The sequence below is a fragment of the Polypterus senegalus genome, chromosome 10, assembly GCF_016835505.1.
Source record: "Polypterus senegalus isolate Bchr_013 chromosome 10, ASM1683550v1, whole genome shotgun sequence".
Classification (NCBI taxonomy): Eukaryota; Metazoa; Chordata; class Cladistia; order Polypteriformes; family Polypteridae; genus Polypterus; species Polypterus senegalus.
Window position 1 is genome coordinate 92770622 of NC_053163.1, and position 23695 is coordinate 92794316.

Below are 23695 nucleotides of genomic sequence, written 5' to 3' on the forward strand. Positions count from 1 at the left end.
GATCTGAGAAGTGACTGAGTGAGCACGAATGAAGACGGGAGGTGTACCGACCTCGGACGGTCTTGCTGCACAGTGTGGTGGCAGCCAAAACAGGGGTTGGCAGAAAGCAGTTCGTGTTGCAAAGGCTCCGCCAGCAACGCCAGTGAAGGGTGAGCCATAAAGACAGAAGGTGGTGTGCTGTGATCGGGCGAAGAGAGAGACTGCATTTTAACGGATTTATTTATTATGGATTTTATCCTCACATTTCACTGGCTTTATGGATTTGCTATTTACTTGGATACTGTATTTTTCTGAACACTGCACAACGGACACTTTTGGTTTTACTTTGACTGTTTTTAACAAAAGCACTTGAGCACTTTCCACCATCCCCTGGCTTCAATGAGATGTCTCAACTCATCTCGGTCATAACTGTTGATGGTGTTGGTTCAACAGACTCCCATGTGGGAAGAGGGAGTCTGTAGGGGGCCGGCATCTTCACACTATTACACAGTAGTCAGGTACATAACACAGTATCGAAAAAAAAACAAAACAAGTACAACTTGGCTTGCAGTTTTATCCAGCAATATAGAAACAGCATTCACGCATTTGAACATAATGGTCCACATCCGACCTTTTGAAACCAAAGTATCTCCAGACAATAGTAACGGCACCTTTTTTCGTCAAAAGTTCTTCTGTGTCATCATGTTCAACTTTACCATCTGCTACAGCTTCAGTTTCAGAATGTTCTCCGTCCATTTTCACAGCTCAATACCTCCCCTAACGCATGTACTCCATTGCATGCGTATGTAGCGGTGCACCAGTGGAAAAAGGTTCTCCCCCCCTTAAACAGTTTCCCACTGCACCACGTTCCGAATGTTGTTTAGGCGATTTAAACTGGTGTGCCGGTATAAGAAAAATCCATATCATAAAAATAAAAAACGTTTTTTGGTATGAACCGGTATACTGTCCAGCACTAGTAGCATCCCAACTATATTGTAAGGATCCAGCTGTAGATTCAGATGGTTATGTGGCTGGACAGCTACTGAGCACTGTGCTTTCATAAGGCGCAGGGCGATATGGAAATAAAATGCCTCAGAGTAGGAGGTCTCTCTTTGGGGTTAGGTGTGGAAGGAGCATGAGGGACAGGATGGACGATGGAAGGTGCTGGAACAGATGCATACTTTTTCAGCATGTGAGGGAAGAAGGAACAGTACAGACTGAACGAGCAAGTAGAGGGGAACGACAGCAATAGAGCATCGTGCTTCAGGCCGTAACACTGAAGTAGAAGACGAGCAATGTAAAGGAGTTAAACAAGTCTGATTGCGATTAGAAAGTTGAACTTTCTCCCATGGCTAGAACAGTGGGAGTTCAGTGGAAAGGCAATACAGGCTCATCAGTTTCAAACTAGATGTCTGCATGGGACTGCCCACCCACTGCAGCATACACTCGTCCCCATTTGTGCTGGTTCTGCCCACAGAAACACATTGCTGCTGTATGTAAAAAATTACGTATGTTTGATAATATTGTTTAACATGATCATATACAAGGAGGGGACCAAAGTTTCTTCTTTATTCCAGTTGTCCTTTTTACTAATTTTTTGACCATGCTTTTGCTTCATTAGTATTTAATGTGGATCTCAGATGGGATTTAAATAATTTCTGAGCACAAGTCTGCACAATGTTTCACAGAAAGGCTTGTTAAAGCTTTGTAAGCAGCTAACCGTTTACTGACATTTGCCTTGGCACCATACTCTCAAACTGTTTAATCAAGATGAGAATGTTTCACCAGTTTGTAGTCATTAAGAAGGTCCATTTCTCTTTCAATGGCACAGGGGTGACCTGTGTGTTTCTGAAGCAGGTGGGAATCCTTGATTCTGCCTGTGAGACATTTTAGATGTCCCTGATGTTAGTAGCTACCTGTAATTAATGATCCTCCTCAAATCTGCCAGGCTCTGGGAAGAAAGAGGCACATGGTGCATAAGATAAAATCAACCACAGAAAGAACTGTCTTTGCAACTTCAATCTATTCAAAAAAAAAAAAAAAAAATCCTGGGAGAGAAAGTCTAGGGAGACGAGACGTGGAAGAAACTTAAAAAGATCTGCAAGATGAAAGATTGGCCACGGAGTGTCTTGTGGGGACTTTAAACATGAGACTTTGTGCCAAGAGATTGACCCAGGACCATCTCTCAGGGACATAGGACATGAGAATCTTGCAAGACACGCCCTACTTACAACCAATCCTTATATATACTTTGATACTATCCGTATGTATGGTGTTTGCATCAATACCCCGTATGTATGGTTTTTGCATCAATACATTGACACAATACAAGATAGAACCATGCAATGGGACTCTGCCTCTGTAGTTAGAACATAACGTGGCAAACGCGGACGCAGTATTACATGATTGGCTAAGAATGTTCGAATGCTTCAGTGAAGCCGTTGGACGGCCAAGTATTGTAAGTCGGTGTTGGTTCGAGCAGATATGAGTAAGTTTGGTCGGTTTTTGGAACGTTGGTTTGGTGGGGTGTACTTTCTGGGATTAACTTCGTTGACTGGCTTAAACCCTTCAACAGCTCCGGAACCGTAAGTAGTTTAGAACGTATCACCATTTGCTTGGTACATTGAAATCTATCTTTGGGCAGTTCGGTTTTGGCATCTGTCCTTCTGACATACATTGGCAAACTGAGTAATGACGGCTGGGTATTAACAACGGTCATTGTTTAAATTTTAGCCGATCTAAGATCTAAAATGACCATGCCAACATAATTATTACTCAGACTCCGATTAGAGTCGTAAAAAAAATACGGATTGTTTTGAAAATTTGTTTGCCGGAAAAAAATCAAATAAGGTGCGCTGAAGAGCTGACTTCATGTCTCGCAGACCCATTTAAACAGGAATCTCTTCATTACATCGGCCGAAAAGGTCTATTTTAAGCACAAATCAGTGCCATGATAACAAAATCATTTCTAGTACTTAAAAAAAAAAAAAAAAAATAATCTTTGCAGAGAAAGTATGGATTTCACAAACGTAGAATTTGTAGCCCGATTCGATTGGGCTCCCAGTTGCTAGTTTCAAATAAGATCACGGACAACAAAACACTCAGTCGTGTAAAGGCTTTGAGCACACACAGATCCAGGGCTCTCAGCGCATATAAAGCGTATAAGATCAATACGCTATAGATGAAATGTCGATGACTAAGCGAAGAAGAAAGAGCAGCGTGAAGAAGAGAGACTCAAAAGCGTTGGAGAGAAAAAAAATGCAAAAAAGAAAAAGAATAATTCAAGGTGCAATTTCAGAAAATAAGGAAAGTAATAATCAGCCCGGAACAAGTGGAATTGAAAAAAAAGCATGTCTAATAAGGCTCAGAATTAAAAGACAGAAAAAGGCAAAGTAGAACTTCATAAAGACGTTCAAAAACTTTGGCTCTATACAAATGCAGAGCAGGTTAGAGATTATGAAAGCAGTGGATTTCGAAAGGCTCAAAAAAAAGTTGGCGCGATACAAATAGAGAAAGTTAAAGAATATGAAAGCAGGAAAATTAGAAAGCATAAAAAAAAAAGAAAGTAAAGATCGCAGTAGTGCAAACAAACAGAAATTATTACACGAAAAAAGGGAAAATAATCACCACGGTCCAGGTGCCACTGAAAGAAAAAGAAAAAAAAAAAAAAAAGCAGAACAAAGCAAGGTCAGAAATAAAAGAAAAAAAAAAAAAGAGTAGAAAACAAAGTAAAACATCATAAAGAGGTTCAAAAAAATCAAGGAGGCCAAACACATGCAGAGCAGATTTGAGATAATGAAAACAGTGGAATTCAAAAGACACAAAAAAAAAAAAAAAAAAAACGTAGGCGCGATACACATGCAGAGCAAAGATACAGAATATGAAAGCAGAAAAAAAATGAAAGTGTCAAAAAAACAAAAGATCACATTAGCGCAAATTATTACTTGAAGAAATAAGAAAAAGGTGAATAGAGATTGAATATATGGACATAGGTGATATGTCAGAAGTATGTAAATATTGTAAGGTTTGGAAGTTTAAGTCAGAGAATTTCAAAAATGGAGTTTACCTCACATGCATTTATTGGTTACTTTGCAAAAAAAAAAAACACAACATTAACTGCTGCTGATGTAGATTGTTTTGTCTGTGCTGAAATTCCAAACAGAGAAACCTATCCCGAATTATGGTACAAAGTCATTAAAACACATGTCTCACGGACCTCATTTAAAAGATTCAGCATGTTGGGACTCAAAAGATTCCAAATATTGTTTTTAAAGAAGTTCTGAAATAAAAGTGAAACTAATGAAATGCAACAATTCAAAGAAAAAAAAAAAATCTTAAATGTGTATCCGGAAAACCAAACACAGGGGGTTGGCGACCAAAGCAAGCAGGGGGTGAAGCCCCCTAGTATAATATATTTAAAAAACAGAACCAATGAGGTGCCAATACTATGCACATTGCCCCATCAAAACAATAAAAAAAAGTCTAAATACACCCTACAAAGAAATGTTTGCTTGAAAATATTCTTAATAATTTTGCAATGGATTTTATTTGGGCTGCTGCTAAACAGACTTAAATGTAAACATCAACCAAACCCTTACAGAAGTAACAGAAAAGTTCCCGGTTCCTAATTTAATTAACATTAACTAGTACAATAAGTAAAACAAGGTGCTTGGCTACCAACTACCATCTTACTTGTAGATGCCTCTTGCCATGTTCTCAATGTACTTGGCTTTGTCCTGCAGGCCACAGTGGTAATGATAGGTCTTCACACAAGCTTTGATCTCACATCCAATGGTAGCTCCTGCCTGACTACACAAGGTGCATTTCTTCAAAATAAAATGAAAGCAAGAAAGATACTTTAGTATTAAATGTTTAACACAATATATCATTCAACTGGCTCAATCCAATTCAGGTTGGATTAGATATAAGGTAAGAAACAATCCTGGGCAGTGCACCAGTTCACCGCAGGACTATCACTATAGCTCAAGTCCTCAATCTCATTCTCACAGAGGCAATAATCCCAGTTGACAAACAAGTGTTTAAGAATATAGGAAGAAAACACATGCAGATCCAGGAAAAATAAAATTCCACATACACAACAATAAGGCATAGGATTCAAAAACCAAAGGTGCTTGATCTATGGGACAGTAGCACTAACTACTAAACAACGGTACCATTTTCTTGATCAACCAACATTTTTGTACTGGTAACTTCAAACATTCAACAGAATTGGCATGCATACAATGAAAACTCAGCATAGCATACAGTACTGACATCATAGCACACAACTGCCAATTTACTATCTACCCAAGTCAACTTTCAGGTAACTTGTCACCAATAACAAGAAGCTTAACCAAACAGTATGTCAAATGTAATTGTGACATATGTGCCTATAAGTTTTGGGCTGAATAGATGTTTTCAAATGAGCTCCTATTCTACAATATAAGCAATATACTTAAAAATGTTGACTTACCATTCTTTTTCCACGCTTGATTTCCTGAATGACTGTTTTAATGTCAAAGTTTCCAAACTCTGCTCTTGAAGTTGTAGTGAGTTGCACTGTACCAGAAGAAAACAGCTGCAAGAGCAAAAAGTGGCGGCAATTTTAAACAGACTTGCAGTAAAGAGATTTATGAACTTTTTAAAAATATATTACAGAAAATCTAAAATTTAATTTTGAAAATGTAATTTTTAGTTAAATTAATGGTGGGTTTGTGGCATATCTAGTTAGTTTCAGAAAACCTGGGTACACCTTTATTAACATTTGAGTCCTTTCCTCTAACATGCAAAACATAATTAAATTCCAACATAAAAGTGTTATATAATGTAGAAAGGAGAGGTACTGTGCTGTAGTGATCACATTATAAATTGTAAATATGGTAATGGGACACATTTTTGAAATAGTTAAGGATTACATAGACAAGTTAAACATGGTATAAAAACACAACTAATTTGTTGTTTCCAACAAGACAGTAAAAAAAAAAAAAAAAAAAGTCATTGACCTATATCCCTGTTACAAAATAGTAACATTCTGTTCTAAGGGTTACCGCCCATTTCTCCATACACCACACTCCACCCCACCCCAGACTGCATGATCAGATTCATATTGGTTTTGTTTTTTAAGTTCAGGACTGGTGCCTGCATTATGAAAACTGCCCATTACAAAGCTCTTACAGTGCATCCGGAAAGTATTTATAGGACATCCTCAGAATTCTACACACAATACCCCATAATGACAACATGAAAAGTTTAATTGAGGTTTTTGTAAATTTATTAAAAATAAAAAAACTAAGAAATCACATGTACATAAGTATTCACAGCCTTTGCTCAATACTTTGTCGATGCACCTTTGGCAGCAATTACAGCCTCAAGTCTTTTTGAATATGATGCCACAAGCTTGGCACACCTATCCTTGGCCAGTTTCGCCCATTCCTCTTTGCAGCACCTCTCAAGCTCCATCAGGTTGGATGGGAAGCATCAGTGCACAGCCATTTTAAGATCTCTCCAGAGATGTTCAATAGGATTAAAGTCTAGACTCTGGCTGGGCCACTCAAGGACATTCACAGAGTTGTCCTGAAGCTACTCCTTTGATATCTTGGCTGTGTGCTTAGGGTCGTTGTCCTGCTGAAAGATGAACCGTCGCCCCAGTCTGAGGTCAAGAGCGCTCTGGAGCAGGTTTTCATCCAGGATGTCTCTGTACATTGCTGCAGTCATCTTTCCCTTTATCCTGACTAGTCTCCCAGTTTCTGACGCTGAAAAACATCCCCACAGCATGATGCTGCCACCACCATGCTTCACTGTAGGGATGGTATTGGCCTGGTGATGAGCAGTGCCTGGTTTCCTCCAAATGTGAGCCAGGCATTCACACCAAAGAGTTAAATCTTTGTCTCATCAGACCAGAGAATTTTGTTTCTCATGGTCTGAGAGTCCTTCAGTCCTTTATTTTTTTCTCCAGCCGTCTGGAGTTTTTTTTTTGTTTTTTCTGGCCCCCCTGGCCATTGGACCTTACTTTTATTCGATGTTAATTAATGTTGATTTATTTTGTTTTTCTTATTGTGTCTTTTATTTTTCTATTCTTTATTATGTAAAGCACTTTGAGCTACTGTTTGTATGAAAATGTGCTATATAAATAAATGTTGTTGTTGTTGAGGTGCCTTTTGGCAAACTCCAGGCGGGCTGCCATGTTTCTTTTACTAAGGAGTGGCTTTTGCCTGGCCACTCTACCATATAGGCCTGATTGGTGGATTGCTGCAGAGATGGTTGCCCTTCTGGAAGGTTCTTCTCTCTCCACAGAGGACCTCTGACAGAGTGACCATCCGGTTCTTGGTCACCTCCCTGACTAAGGCCCTTCTCCCCAGATTGCTCAGTTTAGATGGCCGGCCAGCTCTAGAAAGAGTCCTGGTGGTTTCGAACTTCTTCCACTTATGGATGTTGGAGGCCACTATGCTCATTGGGACCTTCAAAGCAGCAGAAAGTTTTCTGTAACCTTCCCCAGAATTGTGCCTTGAGACAATCCTGTCTTGGAGGTCTACAGACAATTCCTTTGACTTCATGCTTGGTTTGTGCTCTGACATGAACTGTCAACTGTGGGACCTTATATAGACAGGTGTATGCCTTTCCAAATCATGTCCAATCAACTGAATTTACTACAGGTGGACTCCAATTAAGCTGTAGAAACATCAAGGATGATCAGGGGAAACAGGATGCACCTAAGCTCAATTTTGAGCTTCATGGCAAAGGCAGTGAATACTTATGTACATGTGCTTTCTCAATTTTTTTATTTTTAATAAATTTGCAAAAATCTCAAGTAAACTTTTTTTACGTTGCCATTATGGGGTGTTGTGTGTAGAATTCTGAGGAAAAAATGAATTTAATCCATTTTGGAATAAGGCTGTAACATAAAATGTGGAAAAATTGATGCGATGTGAATATTTTCCGGATGCACTGTACAATCTATGATTGTGCCAAGCATAAACAAAGTACAAGAAATATTTGTATGGATCAGTTACCCAAGATCACATTCTTCCACTTTTGTAGATGCATAAATCACTCATTTGTAGCTCAAAACAATTTAATGAAATATTGTAAATATGCACAACACGCTATAAACATGAATAAAGACATGAATAGCCCTCATCTCATGTCCAATAATGCTATGCTAAGCCAAAACTCCCTGGGATATACAAATGGAAAATTTAAATTAACAAACAAGTAAGCAAATGTTAATAGAGTGATCCCTCGCTATATTGTACTTCGACATTTGCGGCTTCACTCCATTGCGGATTTTATATGCAAGCATATCTAAATATATATCACAGATTTTTTGCTGGTTCGCTGATTTCTGCAGACAATGCGTCTTTTAATTTATGGTACATGCTTCCCCAGTAGGTTTGCCCAGTTGATTTCATACAAGGGACGGTAGTGGCGGATGGCTGAGAAGCTACCTAATCAGAGCACGTATTATGTATTAAATAAAACTCCTCAATGATATACGATATGCTTCCCGTGCGGTGCTTTGCATACTTAAAAGCCCTAACAGCACCTATTGATTTTTGATTTTTTGCTTTTCTCTCTCTCTGACATTCTCAGCTCCTGACGGAGAGGGTGTGAGCAGAGGGGCTGTACGCACACGGGCCTAGAGGATACAGACGCTCCTCTAAAAAATGCTGAAAGACTACCTTCACATTGCTTGAAATTTGCTTCCTCTATCTACCATGGGTCTAATGCACATTTTCTTTAAGGGAAGAAGGTATGTTGAATGGGATTTTTATTTTACTGTTTTTGCCAGGGAACTGAATGGGTATCGAGTATCATGAAATTAAACTAGCATTATTATTTGTTGACTGCAATCAATACCATACTGCTAAATCTGAGAATAATTTTAAATTTAATTGAAATAGCTCACAATGTAATGATTTGATAAAAAGAGGTTAGATATGGAAGACAGCACTTATTTTGAAAAAGGCAAATAAACCTGTACATCTCCTCGCAATGCTGGCCAGAATGACATTTTAAAAAAAATATGGATCTCTATAATTTAAAAGTAAGATTGGCCAGTGTATACTGGAAAAGAACATCAATGCAATCTCTAAGAAAATATCCGAGAACCTAAAAAAGCTCAGAAAGAGTTTGAAAACCTGTTCAGGAAAATACTTTAAGGATATACTGTAGATATTCCTCAAATTAAGGATTAAAAGAAAAAAAAATTAAATAAATCTACTTCCAGTTTAAAGGTTAAAACTGCATCATATCACTATAATCCGGGAATATGCCAGGACCTGATAACTACCCTGCAGAGTTTTATAAAATACTGAAAGATTTGTAAGATTTTTACTTTAAGTCCATCAATGAATCAATTGAAGATGTGCCTCTCCCTGAGTATATGAATACTAATAATAGAGTTATTAATTAAATAAAAACAGGAAGGAACCCTGGACTATGTGGTTCATATAGACGCTTACTAGTGTTGTTTGGCAAAATTCACCAGTTCACCAGTGACCTTATTCAATGAGCATTTTCTTGGAATTTTGCTGTCCATCTGTGCTGTGTGCAGAACTTATGCATGCATATTGCTTGCGTACTTCACCTGACATTTTACAAGTACATACAGTAGTTGGCTATAATGAGAATATTAGTACTGCGATGAAAAATATAACAATGACCCCTGTTTGCTTGTTCACTTGCCACCACACCACATGCTAATTTTGGCCACCTGCATGTGTAATTAGCCACTGAGTGCACCTGGGAATTAAAGCAAGCCTTAAAGAAGCCTTCCCCACTCAAGACTATGACAGTTTGGAGAGATAATAACAAAAGATTTATTACTATTTACAAGGCATTTCTATGTTAAAGATGATAGACAGATAGGTAGATAGCAAAGAATTTGGATTTGGAACTAGGAATGCCAGAATACCAAAATTTTTGTATTCAATTCCAGTACTAGAGAAATTTCAAGATTCTTGATACCTATTCAATACCAAGGCAAAAACGAAAATCCTATTCAACAGTTTTTTTATTAAAAGCACCTTTCTTATTCAACTGAACAATACTGTACCTTTTTCTGTAACAGAATATAAAATACAGTATATAAATACTAACATTAGTTTTAAAATAGTGGTATATCCATCAAGAAGTTACCCAATTATTTAAGTAAACTACTATTGGCATTTATTAAATATTAAAATAAAATGCAGACCTTGAATTTAATGTGTGATATACATGATGATTCATTCAGTGTAACAACAAACAGGAGAAATTTTATCATTGGGAGGGATTTCAGCATAAGGTTTATAAAGAATGGTATCACCATGGACTATGAAATTTATCACAGAATCTAAAAACATTCCAAATTTGATGGTTGACATTTTCTCTCTATTATCTGAAAAAATACTTTTCAAAATCAATACTAAAATAAAAATTCCAATATTAAATCTGTACTGTTAAAAAATATAATAAAGGAAATTTAGGAGATTTTAAACTCTTTATAGCCATTTATTTAGTAACATGCTTTCAAAATCTGGCTTCTCAGATAATTAGCTTTGTTATGTTTGTATATTTGCAAGATTGGTAAAATTTGTAAAAATGTAGTTAGATTCTAATTCTAAACTGTGTATGCTCGGTCTTTTTGCACCCGTTCAACTGTAGAAACAGAGTAGTCATCCAACCTATTCTAACATTAGTAATTAAGGCAATCATGATAAAAATGGGTGGGTAAATAGCTACCACTCTTTAGTTCTGTTGGAATTGCTAATAAAGGGACTTGGACTCTTTAGAAAATGTAAGAACATTTGGTTCAATGGTATTCAATTACAAATTCAGTTAGGCCAGATTTTCAAAACAAGAACTTTAGCTGGGCCAGACATTTCCAGTGGCTTGTGAGCAGTAGGTAATGGCAAATTTGAAACCAATATAAATTAATGTATTTAGAAACATGCAATGTTTACTCATGGATTCTCTTTTAAATTTGGTCACATCAGACACATACACATCAACAAGTGGCTTTTTAAAAAAAAAAAAAAAAAGCTGTAACTGAACAGAATTTGAGGTAGTAGCAATACTTTTTTCCACTTTTGAAATAAAAAAAATCATTTTGGCCAAATTGGACCTAGTAACATCTCAAAGTGCATAAAAATAATGCACAGTATTAGCAATAACATTTGCTTCCCTTTTAAAATAAAATACATACAGTACTTCGGTCACATAGTGCATTTAACATAATAAAAAAGATCTATCAATGCTATCAATGCACAAACCCATAACAAATAACAATAATAAACGCACATGAATATATGCTCCTGGTAGGGCTTCCCAAGGCAAACAGGTCTGAGGTGAAGATCCAAACTAACTCGATCTTGAGACCCCACATGAATTTAAATCAAGGATCAGCATTTCTCTTGCCCGGGAAAGGGTACCCGGGGGCCCCACCCTGGAGCTAGGCCCGGGGGTGTGGCTTGCTGGCAAGCACCTGGTGGCTGGACCTTTGACCACGGGGCCCAGCTGAGCTCAGCCCGAAGGAACAACGTGGTTCCGCTCTCTTCTGGGCCCACCACCTACAAGAGAGGCCATAGGGGTCGGGTGCAATGCGATATGGGTGGTGGCCAAAGGCAGGAATTCTGGCGTTCCAACCCTCGGTTGCCAAAACTGGCTCTTGGGACATAGAATATTACCTCTCTGCCGGGGAATGAGCCTGAACTGGTGTGAAAGATTGAGAGGTACCAGCTAGATATAGCTGGGCTCACGAACCATTCCTCTTGAGAGAGGCTGGACTTTGTTCCACTCTGGAGTTACTGTGGGTGAAAGGCGTCGGGCAGGGATGGGCTTGCTTATGGCCCCCTGGCTCGAGGCCTGCACATTGGGGTTCTCCACATTGGACGAGAGGGTTGCTTCCCTGCGCCTTCAAGCTCGCTTATGCGCCAAACGGCAGTTCAGAGTACACAGTCTTCTTGGAGTCCCTGGAAGAAGTGCTGCGAGGTGCAGCTCCTGGGGACTCCATCGTCCTGCTGGGAGACTTAAATGCTCACATCGGCAACAACAGTGAAACCTGGAGAGGTACGATTGGGAGGAACGGCCTCCCCAATCTAAACTCGAGTGGTGTTCAGGTGTTGGACGTCTGTGCTGGCCACGTATTGTTCATAAGTGCACTTGGCGCCAGGATGCCAGAGGCTGCAGCTCGATGATCGACTTTGTAATCGTGTCATCGGATCTGCGACCTTATGTCTTGGACACTTGGGTGAAGAGAGGGGCTGAGCTGTCAACTGATCACCACCTGGTGGCAGGTTGGATTAGATGGCGGGAGAGGCTGCCGGACATATCAAGCAGACCCAAACGTATAATGAGGGTCTGCTGGGAACGTCTGGCAGAGGAACTGGTCAGAAAGATCTTTAACTGCCACCTCCGGCAGAACTTCAATCTCATTCCGAGGAAAGCAAGGACGTTGAATATGAATGGGCCATTTTCCAAGCCTCCATTGTCAACACAGCAGAACGGAGCTGTGGCCGTAAGGTTGTCGGTGCCTCTCATGGGGGCAATCCACGAACACCGGTGGTGGACACCTAAGGTTCAAGAGGCCGTCAAGTTGAAGAAAGAGTCCTATTGGGTCTGGTTCACCAATGGGACTCCAGAGGCAGCTGAGAGGTACTGGCGTGCCAAGCGTGTGGCTGCATCGGCTGTTTCAGAGGCAAAAACTCCGGCATAGGAGGAGTTTGGGGAAGCCATGGAAAACGGCTTTCGGTCAGCACCGACAAGGTTCTGGCAAACCGTCAAGCGCCTCAGGAGGGGAAAGCGGTGCTCCACCAACACTGTGTACAGTGTTGACTTCAACTGCAGACGTTATTGACTGGTGGAAGGAAGACTTCGAGGATGTTCTCAATCCCACCAGCATATCTTTATTAGAGGAAGCAGAGCTTCTTTTGTGGGGCTGTCCATATCAGGGGCCGAGGTCACAGAGGTAATTAAAAAGCTCAGAGGTGGCAGGGCCCCTGGGGTGGACGAGGTTCACCCTGGGTTCCTCAACGCTCTGGATGTTGTGGGGCTGCCCTGGTTGACAAGTCTCTGCAACATCGCATGGACATCGGGGGCAGTGCCTCTGGATTGGAAAACTGGGGTGGTGGTCCCCCTTTTTAAGAAGGCTGACCAGAGGATGTGCTCCAGCTATAGGGGGATCACACTCCTCAGCCTCCCTGGTAAGGTCTATTTCAGGGGTGCTGGAGAAGAGAGTTCGGTCGATGGTCGAATCTCAGATCAATGCAGATACCGTCCTGGCCGTGAAGCACTGGACCTGCTGTACACCCTGGCCAGGATCCTGGAGGGGGCATGGGAGTTTGCTCAACCAGTCCACATGTGTTTTGTGGATTTGGAGAAGGCATTCGACCGTATCCCTCGAAGCATCCTGTGGGGTGTGCTCCAAGGGTACAGGGTAAAACGCTCATTGTTACAAGCCATTTAGTCCCTGTATAGGAGGAGCAGGAGCTTGGTCCACATTGCCGGTAATATGTCGAACTTGTTTCCTGTTGAGGTTGTACTCCGCCAGGGCTGCCCTTTGTCACAGATTCTGTTCATAAGTTTTATGGACAGGATTTCTAGGAGCAGCCAAGAAGTGAAAGAGGGTCTGGTTCGGTGACCTGAATCTCGTCTCTGCTATTTGCGGATGACGTGGTTCTGTTGACTTCATCAGACAGTGACCTCCAGCTCTCACTGGAGTGGTTCGCAGCCGAGTGTGAAGTGGAGGGGATGAAAGTCAGCACCTCTAAATCCGAGGCCATGGTTCTCTGCCAGAAAAGGGTGGAATGCTCTCTCCGGGTTGGGAACACATTACTGCCTCAAGTGGAGGAGTTCAAGTATCTCAGGGTCTTGTTCATGAGTGAGGGAAGAATGGAGCGGGAGGTTGACAGACTGATCGGTGCAGTATCCACAGTAACGCGGGCTCTGAAACGGTCCGTCATGGTGAAGAGAAAGCCGAGCCAAAAGGCAAGGCTGTCAATTTACCAGTCGATCTATGTTCCTACCCTCACCTATGGCCACGAGCTTTGGGTAGTGGCCGAAACAGCAAGATTGCGGATACAAGCGGACAAAATTATTTTTTTCCGCAGGGTGGCTGGACTTTCCCTTAGAGATAGGGTGAGGAATTCAGCTATCCGGGAGAGACTCAGAGTAGAGTCGCTGCTCCTCCACATTGAGAGGAGTCAGTTGAGGTGGTTTGGGCATCTGGTCAGGATGCCCCCTGGACACCTCTGGGTTTGGGTGGGGGAAGGGATTGTTCCGGGCATGTCCCACTGGGAGAAGGCCACAAGGTAGACCCAGGACACGCTGGAGGGATTATATCTTCTGGATAAGCGGTGGACAATGGATGGATGAATACAATGTCTACTGCACACTGAGGGAACACAATTTTGTTTTAAAGCACCATGTGTGATTAGCAACGGTTTTCTTGTAAACAAAACGGTGGCAGGATGCATACTTTGCGTTTGAGGTACTGTTATGGTATATAGAGGCCAACAGCCCCAGCACTACATGTTTTGTGGTGAAAAAACATAACATTTAATATCTGAAATTGACAAGTATAATAATATTTTTTTGTATTTATATAGCACTTTACTCACTACTTAAAAAGCTTTGCAAACTCCATGCAGGGGAGACCCGGGACACGAACCAGCACCTCATCGTGAGGCAGCGGCTCTATCATTATACCACCTGTGTAGGCGTATTGTACAGTACAATATTGTGCTTGATAGTTTAAAATTACAAACATGAAATTTTAGAAATTGAAGAATATTAACCGCAGGTTAATAGCGAACTCTACATTCTACAAAAAAGTTATAGAATCTCACAAAGCAAACAGTACTTTATTTGATTGAGTTTTAAAGAAAATTCAAAACTTTATACATGTTTTCATCAAATGTAGTGTTTCAAATTTGTTCTTTGTTTTGAGTTTCAATGCCTTATCATTGTCCTTGTAACAGCCATGAAACCCCAGGATTGAAGTGTGTGTGTGAAAGGACAACCAATCGTATGAAAAGACACAGAGACAGTGCTTGTCAATAAAAAGGGTCTCACTGGAGCAACAATTAGATTAATTTGTGAAATCCTAAATTTGCACTCACTTTGTGAGACTGGAATATAAGTAAGACTTAACACACAATTGATTATAGAATCATTTAATATGTAGGTCGATGCCATGACCAGCTGTTGCAGCCAAGGAACCTTACCACACAAAAAAAAAACAAAAAAAAAAACACAACACCACTATCACCACTTCTAGACACACAACAATGCACTACATTGTGGGTTGAATGTTGCTTGGCTATGTTACATTCGTAGTCTGCACTACTTTAAGAGATCATTTAGGAATTTCTGAAGGCTTGTGAAATGTGTATTTCTCACATTTTCTCTGCATTTCTGATAGGACCACTGACTGGGCTAGTGCGCCAATCAGAGGTTGCTTCTGGGCCACATGTGACCCTGTAGGTCACCATTTGAATAGGTCGGCTCTAAGCCATTAAATATCACATAATTACTCTTCAACTGTCTTTTTAAGGTAAATATTGACAAAGTTGCGACTGCACCTATTTGTTCTTTCCTTTAATTACTTTTTTTATTTTATATTCTGTTAGAAAATATAAAAGAATGTATATTTTTTGACTACTCTGTTATATTTAATAAACAAAATTTGGAAGAATTCCTGAGTGCCTGGAAAAACCTTCACCATACATTCAGAATCCTATTGTATAGCATAACATACCAAAAAAAAAAATCACTACAAGTTAAATCAAGAAAAAGCAATGAAATACACATCCTTCAGATGCAACTTGAGTGATGCTATAAAATCAATACTCACCATACATTTGTAGTGCGCTGCAACCTTCTTTGCTGTAGATGCATGCAACTTTCCTCGGGTTTCATTCTCTTCTTCCCCTGCATGACAGAATCCACAGCGGGGTCCACCATCACTTGAGCTACTTCTCAGAGGTGAACGGTCACGCTGATGAAGATAGATATAGAATGAAATCTCAGTCAAAGCACATTTTTAAATGTTTTACAACGGCTGATAAAACAGCATACTCTCAAACTATAGTACAGACTGCAGTACTTAAAATATGACATTGCTGAGTAAGTTGCACTTTCTTACATGTGAGGCACTCTCTATGTCATCGGTACCATGCGAAGATGTGGATCGAGTATCCTCCGATTGGCCTCGAGAACTGGGTACTTTTGGACGCCCTTTTTCCACCTTCCCCCTTCCTCTTCCTCGTGACGGTGATGAATCAGAATTATTTACACCTCTCTCCAACTCATCTGCAGAACAGAAAGGCTTACACTGAAAATTACACTTTCAAAGATTTATTAAAATGAATACCACTAAATAAAACAGAACTCTAATGTGCAGAAATACTAAAACATCATTCTTAACATCTAAAACCACAGCCTATCAATAGAAATGTTTTATTTAGAAGCTGTCCACAAATACCTACTACTATACATAAAGATAAGCTGAAAAAAATAACACACACTGTGCTTTAACAGAGAGCATAACCTACTCTTAAATTTACAGCCACATTTTTACATTCAACCACATAATTGGTTTCTCAAACCTGTTTAGCAAAATGAAAGGCTTGCGAAGGATAGGAGTAAAAACTTTCAATATATTCAACAAAATAAGTTTTCGTTTTTCAGGCAGCTTAATCTTCAAAAAGAATGATCAGTCTTCTATACTAATCCAAAATGTCACAAAATAACTCATAATGGCAAGGCCTTATAATTAATAAAGCTAATATTTTTTTAAATATATGAAAAGGATAACTTAAGATAAGACTATATCTCATGATTTAGTGTTTAAATCTAAAAGCGTTAACTTTAAATGAATTAGACTCTGCTTGGCAATTTGATAAATCATCTTAAATTATGGAATGTGGGTGTTCTGCCTTACAAAGTAGCTAAGGAATTTGTTTGAAAATTTTATAAGAATTCACTTGGAAGTGAGTAAATGTAAATGTTTTGCCATTTTTGGTGATCCCTTCAAAGTAAAGGCCTGTAAGTAGTTCTACCAAGTGATTTAAATAAGCATAATTAGCTTGATATAAACACCATCCATCCATTATCCAACCCGTTATATCCTAACTACAGGATCACAGGGGTCTGCTGGAGCCAATCCCAGCCAACCACATTTTCCAGTAATATAGTTCATGTAGCTATGATGACTAAATAAACTATAAAATAATTTACTGAGTATACTCGCTAGTATATTGCTTGATTAGAGCATGGATTACACTACCGTTCAAGTTTTAGAACCCCTCCGTTTTTATGGAAATGCATGCAGTTTAATGTCTTAATGCTTCATGAAATCAAGGCATATAACAAACAATGGCAAATAAAAAAATCAAGGAATCATTTAAGTGTACAAAATGTTATTCAAATTTTTGAGTCCTCAAAGTAGCCACCTTTTGCTGTTACACCAGCCAAACTCTGGCAACCCTTTTGATTCAGAATGCCAGTCACTACGTGCAAGTCACCACCTCTTCCTCCAGCAAAAAATATCCAGACCATCACACTTCCTCCTCCATGTTTGACAGTTGGTATCACACACGGAGGAACCTTCCTTTCATCAACTTGACAGCATACAAACACCCTGCATGATGAATTAAATTCAAATTTCAATTTATCATGCCATAAAACATTCTTCCAGTCTGCAGTAGTCCACAGCCGGTATTCCAAGGCCCTAATTTGTCCTTTAAGGAATGGCTTTCTTACTGCCACTCGCCCTGTCAAACCTGCAGCACAAAGTCATCTGTTCATAGCAGAAATTGAAACTTGCTTTTTTCCACCACTATTATGTTGTGCTTGAAGCTGTCATGCTGTGAGGCACCTAACTGCAAGCTGGTTGTGACTTCGGGTCTGCCAGATCGCTACCTATCAGAGTTTCTTCCAGTTTCCAATTGCCTTTGGATGGTGTAGGACACCATACTCACGGACACTTCAGTTCTTTTTGGCAATTTCTCTAAATGGAAAGGACTACACTTCTAGGGATAATAATGCTCTGATTGAATTAATTTGTTAATTGCCATTTTCTTGCCATTATCACTGGAATTTACAACTTTCTACAGTGTAATAGTGTATTGTCGAAATAGTATTTCAGAGGGTGTAGTAACACAGTCTCTTCCAACTCTGCTTTAAGACAGACAGAACAGAACAGAAGTTACCTGTGCAAATTGTTTGCTTCAACTTGCAAGGCTTAATATACTTTAACTGCTGCTGTAGGTTGTAACCTATTAGTTGTTCCCTAATTAAGGACCAATTGTAATATTAAAATATTTCCTTTTTTCAGTTTTAAACATTAAATTTAATCCTCTGGCAGTTTACTGCTTATCGTTTCACCATTTTGGGTCATTCAATGCATTTCAACTGATTAAATATGAAGAAAAACCGGAAAAAATAAATTGTAATAGTGTAATACTGTACAGGTTATGTAATAGTGTAATACTGTACAGATTATGATCACTAGTCTAATGTATAGTGTATATTATAAATGCACAGTATTTTAATGCAAATAGTTAATTTCTTGTAATTTACATTTTCTTTGTTTCACTCTGAATTCACTATTTTGGGACAAATAAATACACATTCTTTTTACTGACTCTACAAAAGCCTTTGTAAACACAGCTTGGCTGTCATTTTTAGTTCTTAACACTATGAAAAGAAGAGAACAATGGCTTTTACTCACAAATCAACTTTAAATCAATTATATAAAGTAAATTAATGTAGAAAACTCAGAAGATTGCTTTTGACACCACTATTAATTAAAACAGAAGTACATATGTAGATACAAGAAAAAATTATTAATGGTTTAATGGTATCTTTTAAAACTGTACAAATATTTTTTCCTGTCAAAAAGACTGACAAACTACACAGATAAAGTCACCTGTGTTCTAGCTTAAAACAACCTTTTATTAATTAATATTACCTTATCAACTCTCTTCCTCTTTCACTTTTAAATGAGAAAATAACTGTAACCGATACTAAGAAAAGGACACTGCACATACCCAAAAAGAGTATCCATAATCACCCGCTTTAGGTGTTTCATATTGTGCCCAAAAAGTCAATAACTAGGAGCCATAAAACACTCAGCTGGAACTCTTCTATTCAACATAAATACTGCTGCTTTTTATTTAACCGTATTCTGTAACATAAGGTACTGTGAATTTGCCAATATTTAGTGCCACTGGGACTTGGGTTAATGAATTAGAATTTAAAGCCCAGCACCATTACTTTTAACTCTGAGTTCAGACTGATATTATAAAGCCAATTGTTCTAGAGCAAAAACGTAATGTCCATGTTAAAACCCGATGTGTTACAGGGCTACATTTGCCAAAAAAATCTTACTGTTTCTAAATGAGTTTTCCTTTGCTATTAATTATATGATTTCAGTTATTTTCAAACAGAAAATCATTCTTCAAAATTATTAAAAATAAAGAGAAAAACCTTTTTTCTTTTGACATACCATCACTTGAGTCCTGTGTGGAATCCCGATGCTTTCTGCAGTATACTCTTGTAAAATAGAAAAGTATAATCAATTAAACTTACACTGTATTTCCCCATGTACTTTGCATTTTAAACTCTGTGTAGTAAATGAAAAAACTTCAATTAAATGAATAGTTAGCGATTTAGTTGCTATTTAATCATTGTCTCTCCAACTTATTTTTTAATAATAGACATTTCAAAATGTTGTTTTTATTCAAACATAGACACTACATATATACACCCTACTTAACAACAGAAACGTATAACTCAAACAGATATTTGTCTTTTAATTTGACATGGTAAAAACACACAAACATGGAAAAATTTGTTGGTATCCATTCACAAAAAAAGGACGACCCACAATTTTCTCCGAAATAACTTGAAACTGACCAAACTAACTGGCACCTGTCATTGTTTATTCCGTATTTAACAAAAATCAGACTTTGAAATATTCTTCTGTTGGAACAAAACTCTAAAGCAAATTGTAACACAAGTAAAAATGGCATGGACAAAAAATGACAGAACCCTTAACCTTATAATTTCTTAGTACAACCTTTAGAGGCAATCACTGCAAATAAGTGATTCCTGTAGTTCTCAGTGGGACTTCTGCACTTAACACATAGTTTGGCCCACTCTTCCTGAGCAAAATCCTGCAGCTGTGTCAGGTTTCAAGGGTGCCTCCCCCAAACTGCAGGTTTCAGTCTTTCTATGGATTTGATAGGACTGAAATTATGGTTCATAGAAGGAGACATCAGAACACTCAAATATTTTGTTTTTAGCCATTCTTGGGTGCTTTTAGCTGTGTGTTTTGGGTCATTATCCCGTTGGAGAATCAACAACCTGCAAATGAGACAGTGTTTTCTGACACTGGGCTACATTTTGCTCCAAAATGTCTTTATAGTTTTAAGATTTCATTGTTCCCTCCACAGATTAATGGCACCCCAAGCAGGCAGCAACAAAGTAGCTCCAAAAAATAACAGAGCCTATTCCATGTTGAACAGTAGGAATGGTGTTTTTTTCTTTGAAAGCTATATTTTCTCTTTTGAGGACATACAGCTTATGTGACTTGCTAAAAACCTCTAGTTTTGTCTCATCTTTCCAAATGACATTCTCCCAGAAGCACTGTGGCTTGTTAACATGTATTTTAGCAAATTCCAGTCTGTCTTTTTTTATGTTTTTCTTTCAATAGTGCAGTCTTCCTGTGTTACTCAAAAAGTGACGGATGGTGCGATAAGACACTGATGGACATTGACTTTTTTAGTTCAGCTTGTATCACTTTGGAGACTGTCCTTGGCTTTTTGCCTTTTATTTTCACTATCCTCCTGCCCATTCCGAGTTTGATTTTCCTCTCATATCTGTGTCCAGGGAGGCTGGCAACAGTCCCAAGGTCATTAAACTTCTTAATATTTGTAACTGCTTTCACAGAAACATCATGCTGCTTGGAGATGGTCTTACAGCCTTTGCCTTTAATATGCCTGTCTATAATTTTCTTTAGGATCTCCTCAAACAACTCTCTCCTTTGCTTTCTCTAGTGTATGTTCAATACGGGACACATGATGATTCCCAAGAGCAGAGTGACTACTTTAATCCGTTTAAATAGGCTAAAAGACTGATTGCATAATTAGAGACAGGTGTGATACTAATTAAAGAAAACAAAATCACTCTGATCCAATTATTTATGATATTTTCTAAGGGTACCAACAAATGTGTCCAGGCCATTTTAGAATATCTTTGTACAATAAGCAATACTTTCCCTTTTTTCACACTTGTTTTGCTTTACTCTATGAAATACCAAAGGCATTAAAAGTATACATGGAACAATTGTTTTTCATTTAATGCATTATCTGTAGGCAAAGAGAACTGGCATTGAGCTGTAAAGGTACCAACAAATTTGGCTACATCTGTGTATGCTTGTTTATGGATATGATGTTCCTTCTAAAATGCTATACTGCTTTGTCTCCTTACAGGTAAATGCCTTGTGAAGAATTCTCTTTAATTTGAGCTTTATCCCAAAGTGCACAGTAATAGTGATATGTTCGGCGGCATGTCTTCACATCACAGCCAATAGTTGCTCCAGGCCTGTGACAAGACGAACACATCTGTAAAATAAATGAGAGGCAGCAGAAGAGTTATTAATTACATCTGAAAATTTCATCAAAATTCTCCATACTCAGGAGCTTCAACATTAGAGACAGAAAAGGAAATTACTACCATTCATGCAAAGTACTACAACATATTGTACATTATTACATTATTTACCATATTTATTAAGTGGACCAAAAAAATATGAAGAAATTGTACATACATTTTAAAAAGCATGGTACTAGATCAAAACTTCCTAAGAACCCCCACAGGAATAAACGGAGTAGCTTCAAATGTTTGAATTAGGAAATACTAAATTTGCATAAATAGCGAAATTTAAAAACACTGCTGGATATACCTATGGTATCCCTGAATTGAGAGAGAGACACAAACAGGAAAACGTGCATATTGCATAGCAATCATTTAAACTTTACCAATATCACCTTTCTTAAAACCTTTCATGCATTCTGATTCAAAGATATATGTTGAAACAGAGAAATAAGCACAAATATTTGCTGACCTCCATAACCCTCATCACTTAATTCAACTGCACTATATATTCACTTTAAGAGGTTAAGAAGTTCAGTGGAAGGAGCAATTTGCAAGAAAAAGTGTCTTCCATTGGAAAATCCTCAACAATTGTGTTCTTATGCAAGACCCTGCCCAGCATAATCAAGTTAGGCCGATGGATGGACAGATGAATGGATGACTATAACCCTATAAAGTCTGTTCAGTTCTTGTCACTTGATTACATATTTCACGCCTGCTCAATATTCCCTCTCACTGAAACACGTGTATTATCAATCCAGCAGCAGAAGGCAGTATATTAGCGAAATACAGAAAACAGCTTCCATATAATAAAAGAATTAAAGCAATCTTAAGTGTACCCTTTTCAGTTATTATTGTCTAGTTGTCTGTTATTGTAGTGCTCATTAGACTTTTATTCTTTATACTCCTGCTAATTTTTAAAATTTTACTCTTTAACCAATGTAGGGAGCGCTTATTCATTGTTCACATTTTGCCATTCAAAAAAACAAAATGGGAACTAGGATCCACCGCCATTCTCTACAAAGGAAAAAAACATGGATAGAATAATGTATAGATGGTTAAGCTGGTTATTTCATTGCTATTTGCACACAAGTCTAAAAACTTCTGAGTATACAGTCTTTTTAAAGACTATCAATTTAGTGCTCAAGAGAGGTTATCACTTGCCAAATTTACCCTCTTTGAAGTCTCTTGTACTCTAGTCTAGAATAACAGATGTGTGATGATGCGGGTTCGGCTCCATGCTCCCATTGCTGTTCGGGAGCTCTTCAACCCTACACTGTCGGTAATGTCACCGATGAGCTAGTCAGTGAAGGCAACAATTAAGCAAGGGGATGGTAAAAAAGTGCAAAAGTGCTTTTATTAAAATAGTCAACAAAACAAAGTGTTCAACAAGTGCAGTGATTCAAAAATAGTTCAATAAATAATCCATAAAGAAATGTGGAGGTTTAAAAAATAATAATAAAAAGAAAATCTTAAAACAACGAGGTTAAAACTTTCATCAGGAAACAGTATTTAAAATCGATAACAAGCCTGGTGTCTTTCACTCCAGCGTCTCTCCTGCTTCACCTATCTGGGCCCCGCAACAAGCGAGACACTCACTCTACAGCGGACCCTTGTGACTGCCTCTGCTGTCAGTTGCCTTACCGATCCTTGGCTCCGGTCGGCTCCTCCAGACAGCGACTTGGGAATTCCCCACAACCAAGGCTCTCACGCAGGGAACACCACGTCCCAAATCCCGACTCCCGCTACCTTCCGTGGAGAGTCCTGCGCCTTCCGGTCACTCCCGCCCTCCAAAGCAAACTCTGCGGAAGCGACCACAGCCACTTCTCCCAGGTGTTGGCCAAACACTCAGGCTGTCTATTTAGCTGCCGCGAGCTTGCTCTCGCTTGCTTCCTGCTACACCGACTTGCTCGCTCTCTCTCTCCTCACCGTTTCCTGCTGCAACCTCCGTTTCCTTTTCTCTCTCGTTTTTTTTTTCCCTCATCCATCCGACTCGTGCTTCTTTTTATATAGCGAGGGGCCATAGCAGCTGCAGCACATTAGCCACAGGAACAATCACAGATGTGGACAGTTCCTC

At 38.9% G+C, this 23695-nt stretch overlaps 1 protein-coding gene across 3 annotated transcripts in view; it reads right to left on the reverse strand.

The window, feature by feature from the left end:
* phf6 (PHD finger protein 6) overlaps positions 1-23695 on the reverse strand; it is a 45659-nt gene that overhangs the window by 9402 nt on the left and 12562 nt on the right. For all 3 annotated transcript variants that reach the window (XM_039766211.1, XM_039766213.1, XM_039766212.1), the window contains 6 exons: positions 21454-21587; positions 19469-19515; positions 16103-16269; positions 15812-15955; positions 5453-5557; positions 4672-4805 (listed from right to left, as the gene is read on the reverse strand). In XM_039766211.1, coding sequence (XP_039622145.1) covers positions 4672-4805; positions 5453-5557; positions 15812-15955; positions 16103-16269; positions 19469-19515; positions 21454-21587 — 731 coding nt within the window. The remainder of the gene's footprint in view (positions 1-4671; positions 4806-5452; positions 5558-15811; positions 15956-16102; positions 16270-19468; positions 19516-21453; positions 21588-23695) is intronic.